Source organism: Eriocheir sinensis, chromosome 25 (assembly GCF_024679095.1).
Source record: "Eriocheir sinensis breed Jianghai 21 chromosome 25, ASM2467909v1, whole genome shotgun sequence".
NCBI classification, from domain to species: domain Eukaryota; kingdom Metazoa; phylum Arthropoda; class Malacostraca; order Decapoda; family Varunidae; genus Eriocheir; species Eriocheir sinensis.
Genome location: NC_066533.1, coordinates 3,724,024 through 3,742,260, shown reverse-complemented (window position 1 = coordinate 3,742,260; position 18,237 = coordinate 3,724,024). Strand labels below are relative to the sequence as shown.

Below are 18,237 nucleotides of genomic sequence, written 5' to 3'. Positions count from 1 at the left end.
TTTTTTCTTTCTATCTTTCCCTCTCTTTCTTCCTCTCTTTCTTTCATTTTCTCTTCCTGTCTGTCTTTTACTGTTTATATATTTTTCATTCTAATTCTTTCTTTCTCATTTTCACTCTTTCTTCTTTCTTTCTTTCTTTCGTTCTTTCATTATTTATTTATTTCTCTTTCTATATATTTTTTTTATTTCTCTCTTTCTTTCTTTCTTTCTTTCTTTCTTTCTCTAGTTATTTCTTTATTACTGTTTCTTTCTCTTTTTCTTTCTTTGTTTCTCTATCTTTCTCTTTCTTTCTCTTTCGTATGTTGTTACTGATTGTAGAAAGGACATAAGGGAGAGGCACAGGGGACATTATGGTAATATGATGTTTCATTATGAATTGAAACAAACAAATTGGAGATTACTAGTGTCAAATGAGGTGAAGCAAGGCAAGGTGAAGGCGGAGCAGTGGAGGAGAGGTGGGCGAAGGTCCGAACCCTCATTAGGCGGGAGGACGGGAGAGGGGAAGGAGGAGGGGGGAGGAGGAGGGGGGGGAAAAGATGGGAGGGAGGGAGGAGGATGGAGGGAAAAGATGGGAGGAAACTGAAAGAAGGAAGGCACGGGAAAAATACAACTGAAAAAGTGTGTGTGTGTGTGTGTGTGTGTGTGTGTGTGTGTGTGTTACAGATGGAAAATGCAAGAGAGAGAGAGAGAGAGAGAGAGAGAGAGAGAGAGAGAGAGAGAGAGAGAGAGAGAGAGAGACCTGTCCTCAGGGGCTGACTTCACACTCTCATCAGAAGAAATTTTGGGGCCGTTAATTAAGACGGGGACGAAGAGGGACGGGGAAGGCAGGTTACGGGGAGAGTGAGGTGGCTATGGACGATGAATTGGTAAAAAATTGAAAAGATGAGAGAAACAGAAAGCCCAGCTCAGTTGTTAAAGTGACAACGGCTGTGACTTTACTTAATCCATGGAGGTATAATTGGTGGAGTCGACATCAGCCCAATGAAGTGAATCCGCCCGAGTTGTCATTTTTACGGCCATGTGTCAGGTGTTGTCAGGTCAGGCTCCTCGGCCAGGCTCTCCCACCTGGTTATCCGCAAGGCCTACGAGAGGCCTACGAGAGGCCTACGATGCCTTGGTTTCCGCCGCTGTATGGACTGATCGTAGTAGACTCATTTTAAGTTCAGAGAAAGCTGTCGCTGAGTCCTGTTTATAGGTCCGGAGGTAGTGGCCGTTAGTTTTCAAATGGGCCGGGCATTCTCCATCTTGTGGCCGTAAATTTGACAGTTCGTCGGCTTCACCTCAATGAATGGGATTAGCGGGCCGTGTCGACTCCACCAATTCTACCTCCATGACTTAATCACTCAATAACTAGTTGCTTGATTTTGTAAACTATGATGTACAACTTTTTTAAACTCCCTTTGATAGTCCAGATAAACAATTTCAAGTGATTTGATTCCTCCGTGAACATTGAAAATCATTACAAAGTGTCAGTATGTTCGACTGTGATCCCGACCACCTTACCTACGGCTGACGTTAGACTGATGGGCCTGAGGGCCTGTATTTACTTGGTATATTTCTGTCTCCGTTCTTAGAAATCTTGTAATCAGTAGTAGCCGTGACACTCCGCGTGGACGTATTGAATAAGGATGTGAGAGGACTGAATGTTTCGCTGACTGTCTCTGGGGAATTATATGGTCTTGGAAAGAGACGGGAGGAAGAGAGAAAGAGAAGACCCACTTAACTACCTCCTCCTCCTTCTCCCTCCTCCTCCTCCTCCTTCTCCTCCTTCTCCTCCTCCTCCTCCTCCTCCTCCTCCTCCTCCTCTTCCTCCTCCTCCTCCTCCCCCTCCTCCTCCTCCTTAATTCTCCCCCGCAGGTGTGTGTGGCTACCGGTTAAGCGTTGCGGTTGTCCTTGAATAAATCTTGCTGCGTAGTTCTGAAAAAAAATGGATTGCAATCAGAATAAAATCTTTAAGTTTCCTCGATCTTTTAGTCTTTTGCTTTCTTTCCTTCCTTTCCTTCTCTTGTTTTTTACCTTCTTGTTGCGGCACTTTTTAATTTTGATATAATGTCACACCATATTTGTTGTTCTTCACCCCTTTGCTCCTCTTTTTTTTCCTTTCTCTGTGTTCAGTTATTTTTCTATTATATCTCAAGTTTTTTTTTTCTCACATTAATATAAATATCTTTTTTCCTTGTTCTTCCTTTTTATACCATAGTAATTATTGCAATTGACTAATTTAACCTTTTTGCAAAGCAGTTAAAACTTATCAAATTTGTTTCCTTGTTTAGTTATGACATATAGATAGACAGACAGACGCACACACAAATAAATTTACAGACAGACAAAGTGACAGACAGACAGACAGAAACTAACGGGCGTACAAACAGAAAGCCAGATGGTCAAACAGACACTCATTGCTTCATAACTTTGTCAGTTCTCCTTTTCTCTCTTTCTTCATTCCTTCAGTTTAATATATCTGAGAACTATCTTTTTCCTTATCCCCCTTATTCCTTAAATCCTTCATTCCTTCTTTCCATCACCTGACCGCTTCATTCCAGTGTCTCCTTACCATCTCCTTTTCCTTCACTTCTTTCTTCCTTTCATTCCTTCACCTCTTTATTCCCTCATTTCCTCAGTATCTCCTATTTTCTTTATTCATTCATTTATGATTTAGTTTCACTCCCTCGTTCCCTTATTTCTTTATAGTTTTAATTTCTTCTTCCTTTTCTGTCTATATTCTTTTAGTATATTCCATTTTATTCAATCTTCATCAATATACTCCCTTTTTTCCTTCATTCCCTAATTTCTTAATTCCTTCATTTCCATTATACTTTCAGTCCTGTTTTACTCCTTCAGTCCTTCATTGCTTCATCAAGGGCTTCATGGCTATTCACAAATTTATATCCACACTCACGAGCTTTTTCCTCCATTAATTAGAAGAGGAGAGGAGAAGGAGGAGAAGAGAGAGAGTGAGGAGCGGAAAATAACGAATTATTGCTCTTAATTAATGGTATATAAGGAGAGAGAGAGAGAGAGAGAGAGAGAGAGAGAGAGAGAGAGAGAGAGAGAGAGAAAGTACTACTATATTCTACTACTATTATTACTACTATCACTTCTACTACTACTACTACTACTACTAAAACTACTACTGCCATTACTACTACTACTACTACTACTACTACTACTGCTACTACTATTATTGTTTCCTTTTTTATGTGCCCTTGAGCTGTCTCCTTTGTTGTAAAAAAAAAAAAATTACTAAAACTGCTCCTACTACTCCTTCCTCCTACCCCCCTTCCCACCCAATTCCCATCTCTATCCTCCTTTTCCCTCCCTCTCGATATCCTTTTCCCTCCCCTGTCAATAACCTCCGTTCCTTCCATTGTCCTCTCCTCCCTGTTCCTCCTCACCCTCTTTCTCCCTCTCTTCCTCTCCTACCCCGCTTATAGCCTTCTAATATCATATCTACCTATCTTGTCCTGACTCTTGTCCTACTATCCTATACCATATTCCTCCCATTCCCATCTACCTTCTTTTTCTTCCATTACAAGTTTTGTACTTCCTACCTCTTCTTTTCTTTTCATATCCCTTCCTTTTCTTACCTCTTTTTTTTTCTCCCCAAGTCACATACTACACACAAGCACGTACCACATAAACACAAACTTTAATATAGCAACACACACTCAACATGCAAAAGGGAAAGAAGTGAACCAAAGACAAGGAAAGAGAGGAAGGTTAGGCTTAACGGCAAAACTATGTCAACTTAACTAACCACTCTTTCCCACGCTGCAGGGAGGTCGGGGCCCGCGAGTGGGTGGAGCTGCTGGAGGTGCTCGCCTACGTGGTGTGTGGTGAGGAAGGAGAGGTCACGGAGGAGGTCTTCACTACCATCTTGACCTCCAGGGGGGTGAGTACTGACCGTGACACATTCTGACCAACCTCCTGTAGGTTTTATTGACCTTTTATTGTTGTTTTTATCATGGTTTTATTTTAATTGGTTTTATATAGTTTTATAAGATAATTAATTTGTATTCGATGCGGCGCCAACTGACCCCGCAGTTGGCGCCAAGAAAGACCGCCCCAATAATCAATCAATAACCCATTCTGACCCTTACCTTCTCCCCTGTCCTTGCCTCGATCCTGTTATATTTGTCCCTCCTCGCCCTGTCCTTGCCCTACCCTCTTCCTACAACATGTCCTCTTGCGCTATTTATATTTATTCCTCTCCCTGTCGTGCCCTTCCCCACCACTTCCTTCCTTGCCGCCACCTTCATCTCGGGCTGATGAGTTGAGTACTGACTTTCACCCCCCCCCCCCCGATCGTACCTAGGATTGCCACCTTGAGCTCAGAATAATACGGAACATCTCACTCCCCAATACGGAACGAATCTGTATTTTAAGGGACGGATGGCAACCCTAAAATTACTGTAGCCTGCCTATATTTGACTGCCGCTGCCCGCTGCTGTTGGAGGCAGAAGGAAGGGAGGAGGGACGTTACGTCGTGTACTGTACACGTATTTCAGGACGACCATTGACAAACACAATTTTACGGACTGGCTTTGAGATTGACCGAAAAATGCCAACACAACAGTTTTAAAATGCTGAATTTTATCTGTTTTCCCATTCAATTAAACAGCTAAATACGAAACAAATGGCGTTCCGTGTTGGTTCATGACAGAACGCAACATCTCGCGCTTTACGGAACGATTTCGCATTTTAAGGAACGAATGGCAACCTAATATGTCACTAGTCCACCTATATCCCTGCCTGATTGACAGCCGCTGCCTGCTGCTTGTGGAGAAAAGATGAAGCGTGAGAGACGTTACGACGCTTACCTTACACGTATTTTAGGACAACCCGTGATAAATACATAATTTTACGGACTGTTTTTGTGATTGATTTTTTTTAAATTTCAATTTTAAAATACTGAGTTTTATCTGCTTGATCATTCAGACAGCCAAATACGGAACAAATGGCGTTCCGTATTGTTTCGAAACGGAACGCATCATTTCATTCTCCAATACGGAACGATTCCGTATTTTAAGGGACGGGTGGTCACCCCACGGAGTCGTACCCCTACCCTCCTTCCCCTTCTCTTCAGCTCCTTCCCATTCCTTCTTTTCCCCTCTCCTATGCTCATTCTCCTCTCCCTCTTTTCACCCTCCTCCTCTCCCTCTCTTCCCCCTCCTCTCCCTCTCTTCTCCCTCAGGCTCTCACTCTCTTCCCCCTCCTCTCCCTCTCTTCCCCCTCCTCCACTCCCTCACCCTATCACTTTTATCTTTCCTCCGTACGTTCTTTATACCTATCTTCACATTCTCACTCTCTCTCTCTCTCTCTCTCTCTCTCTCTCTCTCTCTCTCTCTCTCTCTCTCTCTCTCTCTCATGTTTCTCCTCTCCCCTCTCACATTCTTCACATAACTTCGCTTTCCCGTCCTCTCCTTGTCTCCTTCGACCCTAACCTCCACCTCCTCTCTCCTCCCTAATCATCTCCTCGCATCTCTCCTAACCCTCTGTCCTTCCATCACAGGTATTGGAGAAGCTCTACCGCCTCATAAACAAGGATGCTGACGGGGTGGTAACGAAGCACGAGATCATGGACTTCATTGCCAACCTCACCTATGCCCGGTAAGTGAACGGGTGGAAGGGTGGAGTGGGAGAGACTATCGAGTGGTATGAGGACAGGTTAGGTTTGGTTGAGGGGTTGGGTTTGGAGAATAGAACAAATGGTAAACAAGGGGTAAGAGTTTAAGTTGTGTTACGTTAGAGGGCTTGACATGGAAAGAGTAACGTCGGAGATAATATGGTAAGGTATGCGGTGGGTAGGATCGTGGACAAAAGGGAGAGGAAATGGTAGAAGAGAAAGCAGACAGTGGCATCCAAGGTGAGGAGAAAGTTAAGTAACTGGAATTAAAAATAAGCATGATACTCAGAAGTTTACCTGCTTGTCTCTATCTGTGTGTGTGGTGTGTGTGTGTGTGTGTGTGTGTGTGTGTGTGTGTGTGTGTGTGTGTGTGTGTGTGTGTGTAAATGTGTGTGTGTGTGTGTGTGTGTGTGTGTGTGTGTGTGTGTGTAAATGTGTGTGTGTGTGTGTGTGTGTCTAAATGTGTGTGTGTGTGTGTGTGTGTGTGTGTGTGTGTGTCTAAATGTGTGTGTGTGTGTGTGTGTGTGTGTGTGTGTGTGTGTGTGTGTGTGTGTCTAAATGTGTATGTGTGTGTGTGTGTGTGTGTGTGTCTAAGTGTGTGTGTGTGTGTGTGTGTGTACGCTTCCCCGTCCCCACATCCGGGTCTTTATCTCTCTTTGTGCCGCCGTTGAGATAGTGTTGACCTGCCTCGAGTCCAGCGAGCCGATGAATAATTGATCTTTCACTTCCGAGGGAAAAGATTAAATGGTGAAACACAAGTAACCTCAATGATGTTAGTCCTTCACCTTCGATATTTTTTTTTGTTCTTTTTTATTCCTTCAGTATGTCATCTTCACTTCCTGCTCTTGCTTAATGATTGTTCTCCGTGCATTCGTTTCCTGAGTTTTGTTTCTTTCTTTTACTTCTTTTTCATGTTATTAATCTTCTTCTTCTCCTTCGTAGTAGTAGTAGTAGTAGTAGTAGTAGTAGTAATAGTAGTAGTAGTAGTAGAAGGAGGAGGAGTATAGTCGGTTCCACGAGAACTGGCGGGCCAAATCCATCAGGTATGGACTCTCGGATTTGGCATCATTACTTGGATGGGGGCCTCGCTCACAACCGAGAGAGCCCGGGTTCGATTCCCGGGCGGAGTTCCCTTCTATAATTTCCCTTCTGTCTCTCTCCGGCATATGACCACATATGCTGCGCTGATTAAATGAAACTTTCTTGCTTGGGTGACGGTCTCTGCGCCGCTCATTGGCTGTAATTAACTACATCCAACCTGTGGCAAATTCTGTTTTCCATGACATAGCTCTCGCCTTCTGCCACCTCTTAAAACCAATACTGTTGGTATCTAAATGTAGTTATTCTTATAATCGCCCTTCCTTATGACTATTCATTAGTTTGTTACTCACAAATAATAGAAATATATATCAGAAATAATGGTGGCACGATGAAAGAAAAGAGAAAGTTCTTGCCTTGGCCAGTGTTTACGTTATGACTACCTGCCATCACGACACATATGACTAAGCCAGGACTAAAAATATACCAAGATATCTTTCAATAAATGAGTTAACGATTGACGTTGGTTAGACTATAGCTGAGCACTTGGTAGTAGTACAAAGTAGTAAAAAAAAGTCTAGCCTCAACAGTTATTTCCGTCCCTGGATATTCTCCGTTTACGTGCAGTTCCGACTTCAGTTTTATGAATGTCGTTTCAGATTAATTTATAATAGTTCAAATGGCACATATTTATCAATAAAGATATTATTGCTTTAGTTTTTATCGGTGGAGGTAGGAAGACACCTACCGAACGGGCGTGAGCTACTCCCGGTGAGGATATATGGGAAGCGAGGAGGGTGCTGAAGCCCTTCAAAGACCCTTCCCATGTCCTCACTAACCGTTTCCCTTTTGTCTCATCAACACCAGAGAGCAGTTCAGCATGCTCTCTAAAGACAGTTCCTCTCTCTTTCTACACCACACTACATTCACACAACAAACACACCTTTTCCCAAAATTCAAAATTCAAAATGGCGAAAAACAACATTGCCTCGGAGTCCCCGCCTGCGGGAGGACCATAAATTTCCCCAGGGAGGACTCCTCTTCTGGCTGCCGACTTGAGAGGTGTCCTGATAACTCCTCGAACCTCCTGCTTATCAATTTCTGCAACATTCGTGGTCTTCGTTCTAATTTTCATTCTGTGGAACACCATCTCTCCTCCTCTAAACCTCATCTTCTCTTCCTCACCGAAACACAGGTTTCTGAGGCTACTGACAGCAACCTCTACTCTGTTCCCTCCTACTATCTCTATCCTAAATTTCAATCCAAAGCTGGATTTTGATCCTACGTGCGCAACGACATCACTTGCTCTCGTGCCCACGACCTTGACTCTTCTGAATTCTCCACCATCTGGCTAAGACTTCATTGTCATTCTATTACTAAATACATCTGTGCTGTTTATCTCTCACCTAACTCTACTAACTATGTAAAATTCTTTGACTATTTGAATTCTAAAGTGGAGCACATCTTGACTCACTCTCCCTTCGCTGAAACTTCCTTCTTGGGAGATTTCAATGTTCACCACCAGCTTTGGCTTTCATCCTCTTTCACTGACCAGCCTGGTGAACAAACCTATAACTTTGCTCTCCTCAACGACCTAGAGCAGTTGGTTCAGCACCCTACACGTATTCCCGACCGTCTTGGAGACAGGCCCAACATTCTAGACCTCTTCCTTACCTCTAATCCTTCTGCTTACTCTGTCAAACTGTTCTCTCCGTTGGGCTCCTCCGATCATAACCTTATTTCTGTTTCCTGTCCTATCGCTCCTGTACATCATCTGGACCCACCGAAGAGGCGATGCTTCTGGCATTTTGCTTCAGCTCGGTGGGACGACCTGAGGATGTACTTTTCCGATTTCCCATGGAATGATTACTGCTTCCAGGAGAGAGACCCCTCTGTGTGTACCCAGCGCATCACAGAGGTGATTGTCTCTGGAATGGAGGCATACATTCCACGTTCTTTCTCTACTCCTCATGCTCAAAAGCCTTGGTTTGATCATGTTTGTTCTCGTGCTATTAAAGATAGAGAGGCAGCTCACAAAAGGTTCCAGAGCCTTCGAACTCCCGCTAACTATGACCTTTACATTTCAGCCTGGAATCGTACCAAATCTATTCTCCGACTTACCAAAACTTATCAATGGAAAGTGTCAACACCTTGCTTCTCCTAATTCTTCCCGTGACTTTTGGCATCTAGCCAAAAATATCTCCTCCAATTTCACTTCTTCCTCTTTCCCTCCTCTCCTTAACCCTGACGGCAACACTGCCGTCTCATCTGTCTCTAAGGCTGAACTCTTCGCTCAGACTTCCTGTAAGAATTCCACCTTGGACGATTCTGGGCATATTCCTCCTATTCATCCCCCCTCTGACTCCTTTATGCCTGTTATTAAGATTCTTCCAAATGATGTTTTCTATCCCCTCTCTGGCCTCAACTCTCAGAAGGCTTATGGACCTGATGGAGTGCCTCCTATTGTCCTTAAAAACTGTGCTTCCGTTCTGACACCCTGCCTGGTCAAACTCTTTTGTCTCTGCCTATCAACATCTACCTTTCCTTCCTGCTGGAAGTATGCCCTTGTACAGCCTGTGCCTAAGAAGGATGACCGTTCCAGTCCCTCAAACTACCGCCCTATAGCTTTACTTTCATGTATATCTAAAGCTTTTGAATCAATCCTTAACCGGTAGATTCAAATGCACCTTTCCACTTCTAACCTTCTATCTGATCGCCAGTATGGGTTCCGCAAGGGGCGTTCTACTGGCGATCTTCTTGCTCTCTTAACTGACTCTTGGTCATCCTCTCTTAGCCGTTTCGGTGAAACTTTCTCTGTTGCGCTAGACATATCGAAAGCCTTCGATAGAGTCTGGCACAAGTCTTTGCTTTCTAAACTGCCCTCTTTCGGATTCTATCCCTCTCTCTGTTCCTTTATCTCAAGTTTCCTTTCCGGCCGTTCTATCTCTGCGGTGGTAGACGGTCACTCTTCTTCCCCTAAACCTATCAACAGTGGTGTTCCACAGGGCTCTGTCCTATCACCCACTCTCTTCCTGCTATTCATCAATGATCTTCTTTCCATAACAAACTGTCCTGTCCACTCATACGCCGACGACTCCACTCTGCATTATTCAACTTCTTTCAAAAGAAGACCCTCTCAACAGGAAGTACATGACTCCAGACTGGAGGCTGCAGAACACTTAACCTCAAACCTTGCTAGCATTTCCGATTGGGGCAGAAGGAACCTTGTGTCCTTCAATGCCTCAAAAACTCAATTTCTCCACCTATCAACTCGTCACAATCTTCCAAACAACTATCCTCTATTCTTCGACAACACTCAGCTATCACCATCTTCAACACTAAACATCCTCGGTCTATCCTTTACTCAAAATCTCAACTGGAAACTTCACATCTCCTCTCTCTCTAAATCAGCTTCCTCGAGGTTGGGCGTTCTGTATCGTCTCCGCCAGTTCTTCTCCCCCGCGCAGTTGGTATCCATATACAGGGGCCTTGTTCGCCCTCGTATGGAGTATGCATCTCACGTGTGGGGTCTCCACTCACACATCTCTTCTGGACAGAGTGGAGTCTAAGGCTCTTCGTCTCATCAGCTCTCCTCCTCCTACTGATAGTCTTCTACCTCTTAAATTCCGTCGCGATGTTGCCTCTCTTTCTATCTTCTATCGATATTTCCACGCTGACTGCTCTTCTGAACTTGCTAACTGCATGCCTCCCCCCATCCCGCGGCCCCGCTACACTCGACTTTCTACTCATGCTCATCCCTATACTGTCCAAACCCCTTATGCAAGAGTTAACCAGCATCTTTACTCTTTCATCCCCCACGCTGGTAAACTCTGGAACAATCTTCCTTCATCTGTATTTCCTCCTGCCTACGACTTGAACTCTTTCAAGAGAAGGGTGTCAGGACTCCTTCCGAAATTGACCTCTCTTTCGGCCACCTCTTTTGATTCTTTGTTAGGAGCAGCGAGTAGCGGGCTTTTTTTTTATTTTTGTTTCCATTTTTTTGTGCCTTTGAACTGCACATTGAATACAAAGTCAATTTCATGGACGTTAGAACAAGTTAAGAATTGGCCAATGAGCGCGCAGTACCATCGCCCAAGCTTATTACTATTCTTCTTCTTCTTATTATTATTATTATTATTATTATTATTATTATTATTATTATTATTAGTAGTAGTAGTAGTAGTAGTAGTAGTAGTAGTAGTAGTAGTAGTAGTAGGAGGAGGAGGAGGAGAAGGAAGATTAGAAGTAGTACTACTACTAGTAGTAGTAGCAGTAGTAGTAGTAGTAGTAGTAGCAATAGTAGTAGAATCGCTAGGGGTAGTCGTAGTAGCGGTAGTAGTAGTAGTAGTAGTAGTAGTAGTAGTAGTGGCGACAACAGCAACATCAGCAGCAGTAGTAGTATTAATAGAAGTATTAGTGGTTGTTGCTGTTGTAGTAGTAGTAGTAGTAGTAGTAGTAGTAGTAGTTGTAGTAGTAGTAACAGTACTATTCCTAGGATAGTAGCATCAGAAGCAGCAGCAGTAGTGGTAGTAACAACAGCAGCAGGTAACAGCAGCAACAGTTGTAGTAAACTGGAAATAATAATTGTAGTACTGGCATCAGCAACAGCAGACTTAGTTGCAGCAGCAGCGATAGAAGTAGTAATAATATTATTTAAAACATTTGCCGACGAGTCTTGGGGGTTTAAATCTCTCGCATCCATTTACATAAATCTCTCTCTCTCTCTCTCTCTCTCTCTCTCTCTCTCTCTCTCTCTCTCTCTCTCTCTCTCTCTCTCTCTCTCTCTCTCTCTCTCTCTCTCTCTCTCTCTCTCTCTCTCTCTCTCTCTCTCTCTCTCTCTCTCTCTCTCTCTCGTCCTTTATTGAATTCTGAGTCAGCATGACATACTGTCCTTTTTGTGGACATGATGTTATATCTATCATTGTTTTCTTTTTTATCTCTTGCGAGTGGAAGATAAGTTTGGAAAGTTTGGACGCGCGCACTAGCACGCACGCACACACGGGTACCATGCAATTTGCTGTAAAAGTGTAGTCAATCTGCCATATTGTCTTGATTAGTAAGTCTTTGGTGAATCAGTCTGATCTAAATAACTTTGATAAGTCACTTTACTCACGTAGACTCGCGGTGTTTCCTTGTCAAGTTCTTATCACTTCACGGAAATATATTGATAATTTCTTGGTACTGATGATTTTTTTTTCACGATTGCGCCGGTAGGCTTTCTTGGTGGGGCCTGATGGTCGGCCCCAGCCCGTCGTGGCGCAGGCAAGTGTTTATAGTGGCGCCATCTTATATTGGCTCATGCTGCCCCCTCCCCCGAGCTCATCTTTGCTCATAGAATCTAAAGTCCGGATTGTTAGATGGACTTCTCTGGACAGCATGTGGGTAGCCTTAGGCCACTCGGCGGTGACTGAATAATCCCAGCTTGTGTTATAACTAAATCTGTACTATATGTGTGAGTATTTGCTTTTCTTTCATAATTTATCTATCTGTATCATTGTTACATTACCATACAAACAAGCACGTAATAAAGAAAAGCGTTATAATAAAATGGAAGTAAGAAAGCGTTCCCATTAATTTCTGAACTCACAAACCAACTGAATATGCGGTAAAAATCATAATCCTTTGCAGGCGGATGAAGAATAGTCCAATCACCCCTAATTATATGGTGCCATCCTTATCCCTTTCATCCTTTTGCGAACACGCCAAAGATAAGGAAAGAGGAACTCAGTGTGTGGTTTATTCCTTCTCAGCCGTGAACACCCATAAAAAAGCAGGAACTGTGTTTCATGTTATTTCTTATTAAATATTGCACACCGTTAGTACTCGCTGACATTTTTTTTTAATTTTTTTTTCAAGCCGACCTTTCATTTAACTGTTCTTCACCTCTCGCTTCATTTTGTTACCACTCAATTGAAACAGACGTGAATAATTATTCTCAAACAGATGGCGTTGGGTTGATATATTAATAGATAGACAGAAGGCTTTGAAAGATAGTGACATGTCGCGTGTTTTGGGCTAGATGAGTTGGTAAATAGGTACAGACAGGTAAAGCGATAGATAGATTGATAGAAAAATATATATAAGAGATATAAATGGACATATATATACATATATATATATATATATATATAGAGAGAGAGAGAATGGCTTTGTTATGCAGTATTATATTATCTACTGAATGCATTTTCGTCCTGACATCCTTTAACTTTTCTTTCTCGCCCATTATTTTTACCTCCAGTCACACACTATCAACCACTGCTCCGCGGATGTTGCTAGGTAACAAATCCTCGCTGTGTATCACTGTATTTGTATATCATCATCATCTGTATTATCATCATAATTATTATTTTTGTTATTATTACTATCATAGTATCACCATTATTGTATGATTATTATTGTATTGTTACTACCACTACTATCTACAAAGGCCTCGTGACCAAGGGGCAGCGTCGGCGTGGGATTGAGATCTGTCTCCAGATAGCTTTGGCTCTACTGCCACTCTTCCCTCATTAAAAATCTACAGCTCAATTTGGCCGTAGCTACGCAGATTCTAAATCTGTCAACCAAAAAAGATCAGCAATACAATGAGCACGTCACGAACGCAGGAGAGCGCGGCAGCGAGAACGTCCATGGAACCTGCGTCCTGGACACGGCCGACCTTTGGTGCGGACGGTAATACTATTTCTTTTTATTCTTATTATAACAGTAAGGAAAATAAACATTAGTATTGTTTCTTTGTCATAGTTTTCTCTCAAGTTAGGACTCAAGAGCTCTTATCACTAATCTTGTCAGGATCGTATGAGCCCTAGTTAACGATAAGTATGTGTACGCATGCACGCACGTACACACGCACGCTCGTTAGCACACATGCACATGGACAGATGGACCTGCAGAAACGTACTCCGCTGCCTTCGTTCGCTCCGCGCTTATTATCACATTATTATTATTATTATTATTATTATTATTATTATTATTATTATTATTATTATTATTATTATTATTATTATCATTATTATTATTATTATTATTATTATTATTATTATTATTATTATTATTATTATTATTATTATTATTATTATCATCATCACTACCGTTATTATTGTAATTATTATTATTATTATTATTATTATTATTATTATTATTATTATTATTATTATTATTATTATTATTATTATTATTATTATTATTATTATTATTATTATTATTACTAGCATCAGCATCAGCAGCAGTAGTAGTAGTAGTAGTAGTAGCAGTAGTAATAGTAATTTTTTTTTTCTTTTACGTTGTTGCCTATTGCGCCGGTAGGCATTTTCCCGGTGGGGCCTGATGGTCGGCCCAAGGCTTCTTCCAGGTGGGGCCTGATGGTCGGCCCAGCCAGTTCTGGCGCAGGCGAGTGTTTATAGTGGCGCCATCTTGCATTGGCTCATGCTGCCCCCCGGAACTCGTTCTTGATTCGCTTGGACGGCTTCCTCTAGAGTCCGGGTTGATGAGTGGTCTTCAGGACAGCATGTGGGTAGTTTTAAGCCACTCGGCGGTGACTGAAAAATCCGAGTGGGGATTCGAACCCGCGTCGTCCATCACGCGGTGATGTAATAGTAATAGTAGTAGTAGTAGTAGTAGTAGTAGTAGTAGTAATTTTTGTCACTATAATTGTTGTTGTTGTTGTTGTTGCTGTATGACGCATGCAACAGGTCACTCCGGTATTGATCATTCCACCACCATTACACTCACCACTCCACTATTCTCTTTTCCACTCCTACATTCACTTCATCCTGGCCATACACTACTTTATCAGTCATTGCATCGTTTTATCACACTCACTCCACCACCACCACCAGGTTCACTTCATCACAGCTCCCCCTCCTCCTCATCCTCGTCCACCGCCATCAAATATCTCATACTCTCTCTCTCTCTCTCTCTCTCTCTCTCTCTCTCTCTCTCTCTCTCTCTCTCTCTCTCTCTCTCTCTCTCTCTCTCTCTCTCTCTCTCTCTCTCTCTCTCTCTCTCTCTCTCTCTCTCTCTCTCTCTCTCTCTCTACTTTGTGTATCACGTAATCTTTCCACTTCAACTCATTCTAGCTGTTGCCATATCTCCTGAACTTACTTTGTAGCTTACCGCTTTGAACAGGCAAGGAGAACACATGTGCTGTTTTCTTTCGTGTTTGCAGAATGTTGCGTCATTGTGATAATGTTTACGTGTCCCGTGTTTCCTAGTATTGTTGTGATAATGCGCACAGTGCTCTGAAAGGAGTGGAGACAAGGGGGCAAGGGGACTTGTGGGTTATATTCGGAAGGGTAGCTATCTTGTCCCCTTTTACTCGTACTCCTGCAATATCTCCACAGAAATGGATTCAGGGAATTGTTACCCCTTTTCCCCTTGTAACAGGTTTTCGAAAAAAATAAATGCTAGATTTTTTATCTAAGACTATGAAAAGTATTGTGAGCGGGCACATGGTCAACTTTGTGCCAACACGCCGGCGAGCCGAGTTGCGCCCAGCGGCCTTAGCCGGTGGGGCTGCTGCAATTAATGATGATTAAGTTACTAATTTAGCGTTGATGGGCTAGCAGTTAAGCGGCGATAGATTACTTTGGCGGCGATAAGTTGCTTATATAGTGTCGATATCTTACTAATTAGCGACGAGTGGTTACTAATCAGTCGGTGATATGTTACAATTTAGCGGCCATGGGCTACTGTTTCAGCAGCGACTGAATACTAACACAGCGGCGATGTTACTGTTTAAGCTGCGATAGGTCACTGATTTAGCAGTAATAGGTTACTAAATCAGCGGCAATAAAGGGATAAGTTGTTAATTTAGAAATGATACTTTGCAAGTTATTGATTTAACAACGACCAATGATTAACTTAGCGGCGATTGTTTAATAATTCATTAGCGATAAAGTACTAAGTCGGTTGTGACAGGTTAATAATCCGAAGGTGACAGGTGACTAATTTAGCGGCGATAGGTTACTTATTTAGAAGATTTTGGCTTTTATTCTCAGGGAGGTTGCAATAATATCCGTCATAACAGAAACCACACATTTCCCCGAAAATTAAGGTCAGATTCGTTCAGACCACATAAAACCACACTTGAAAAAAATATCATATTGCCGTCGGGAGTTGATTTAACGAATAACTTCTGACTCTCGTTATCATAGCGTTGTTTAGTGTTCCGGAAATGTTGATTCATATAATGTGACCTGTGCGTGCGTGTGTATTCTCTCCCTCCCTCCCCCCCGGCCCCTGCCCCTCTCGTCTGATAAGTAATTCGCGCGACACTACAATAATGCACTGTTAGGTCAGATGGAGGGCAGGAAACAGGGAAGGGGAGGAGGGAGGGGAGAGTCATGTTATCTCACCCTATGACGGTGCTTCCTCCTGTTATCAGCGTGAAGGTGTTTCTGCTCTGGCTGCCGTCGGCTTATAAAAGAAGGCAATGTTTTGGACCACGGTTAGTCTTGCAGGCCGTGGTCACACAGTGGGAAGGGAAACTGTTGTGGATATTTTACTGTTACATCTAGAAGGCAGTAATAGGTCCCTTCTCGATCTGTCAGTCAGTCTTGTGAGCAGTGATCAGCCTGTTGGGGAAAGGAATATTAATGGCTTTGGGAGATGTTATATAAAAGTGACGCCTCTTCACATTAGCCAGTCTCGTTACGGTGGTAAGACTGTGCGGAAGGAAATATATTTGGCTTTTGTTGTTCTGTAAAGTCAGTATCAGGCTTTCCTCTTTGTCAGTCGGTCTGTATGAAGGAAGGCTATGATGATCTTTTCGGTATTCCACAAGTGACTAATAAAACAGACGACATATGGTTTTCCCTTAAATCAGTGAGGAAAGCTTTATAACTAAGAGGAGTATCAAGTCAGCCTCCACTGCCTTCTTTATTCGGGCCCTTTTATTCTCTTTCTTAAAACCCTGTGGCTTGAGGTATCGTACTCCAGCAACTCACGAGGAAGACATATTTTGCAGTGTGCTTTCCGTCAGAGAACAGGTATAAAAAAAAAGTCCCAGTAGGAGCAAAGAGGAGGAACACCAGAGAAAAAAGCGTCTTCCAGAAACTGTAAACTTTTTCCTGCATGGGTGTTAGTAATTGCATGGACGCAGCAGAAGGAAGAGAAGAGGTGGAAGAGTGAGGAGATACAATGCCTTTTCGGAGCGTATCACTGCACTCCGCCGGGCGACGGGGTGGGAACGAAGACGAAGGTGTGGAGGTGGAGTGCGGAGGTAGGACGGAGGACACGGGTGAAATCGAAAACCCCAAAAGGAACATAGACAAAAACATCAACCGAAGCACAGACGAGAGTGAATCCCCAGCAACGAACAGAGATAAGAGAGTGAATCCACCGGAGCGAGACAGAAATTTTAGTACGACGAGCAGAGACGGAAACAACAGCGACAGGAACACAGGCGGGAAAGAAGCTACATCAATGAACGGGGCTGAAGAAGAACAGGGAAACACGACCAAGAAAAGAGAGAGTAAAGATCATAGAAAGTGGTGCAGAAAGTGGAAGAAAGAGCAGATCGTAAGCACAGAAGACCAAAGTAGCGACATAGGAGACGAGAGAAGAGAGGAAGGGAAACAGGAACACAGAAAGAGATATCATGCGTCGAGGAAAGGGCATATCGTTAACATAGACGGAGGAGGAGGAGGAGGAGGAGGAGATGCTATAGAGAATCCACTGAACGCCTGTTACTGCTGTGAACCCAAGACTTCTATATCCTCTAACCTGACAACGTGTATCAACTGTATGCCACACCTCCCTTGCTGGTGAGAGAGAGAGAGAGAGAGAGAGAGAGAGAGAGAGAGAGAGAGAGATTTTGTCTATTATCATACCATTTTGCCATGCTGTGTGTTCACCGGATTTCCTGTTCAGTTATCAATCAATAGTGACATACCAGCAGGAAATTATAACATCCTATATCAGTGTCGAACTTCCCCTTGCTCGTGTTACCTTCCCGCTACCTGTCAACCCTCACGTAGGTCACGCTTATCTTCCTTCCCACCCGACCTCACCTCATAATATTTTCTTCCTCATCCCCAACCACACAGTTCTAACGTCGGTTTTTTCAGACGCTTCCGTCTCTTGCACATCAACAACTTCTAGAGGCCAAAAGGAAAATCAGTCTGGTTCTACTGTCTTTTTTTAGATTCATGGTATAGAATAAGGGTCAAACTACCACCAGGGTCATAAAAGTACCCCTGCAAATACCCACATATCCTAGGAAAGCCTTGTCAAATATGTGTAATTGAGCGCAGAAATGTTTAAGAATACGGCCATACACTCACCTTCCTCTATTTCTGTAACCCACTCATATCTGTTCCTCTCTCAACTCCCACGCAGTCACTTAACTCTCCTCTCACCCTCCTATATCTCCCTCCTCCCCACATCATTTCTTCTCTCCCTACTCTCACTCTCTCCCTTTTCTATAACTCTCCTCCCACTCTTCTCCATCTCTCACAACACTCACTCATTTCACTTTCCTCTCCCTTCCTGTCTCTCCCTCCCCTCACCTCGCCTTCACATAATTCCTCCCCTCACCACTCTCACACACTCACCCTTCTCCCTCCCCTTTC

General features: G+C 43.1%; 1 protein-coding gene across 1 annotated transcript in view; it reads left to right on the top strand.

Moving 5' to 3' along the window:
• The window catches only part of LOC127003214 (NADPH oxidase 5-like), a 72,998-nt gene that overhangs the window by 26,138 nt on the left and 28,623 nt on the right, over nt 1–18,237 (top strand). The window contains exons 3-4 of the mRNA XM_050869589.1: nt 3,778–3,892; nt 5,513–5,610. Coding sequence (XP_050725546.1) covers nt 3,778–3,892; nt 5,513–5,610 — 213 coding nt within the window. The remainder of the gene's footprint in view (nt 1–3,777; nt 3,893–5,512; nt 5,611–18,237) is intronic.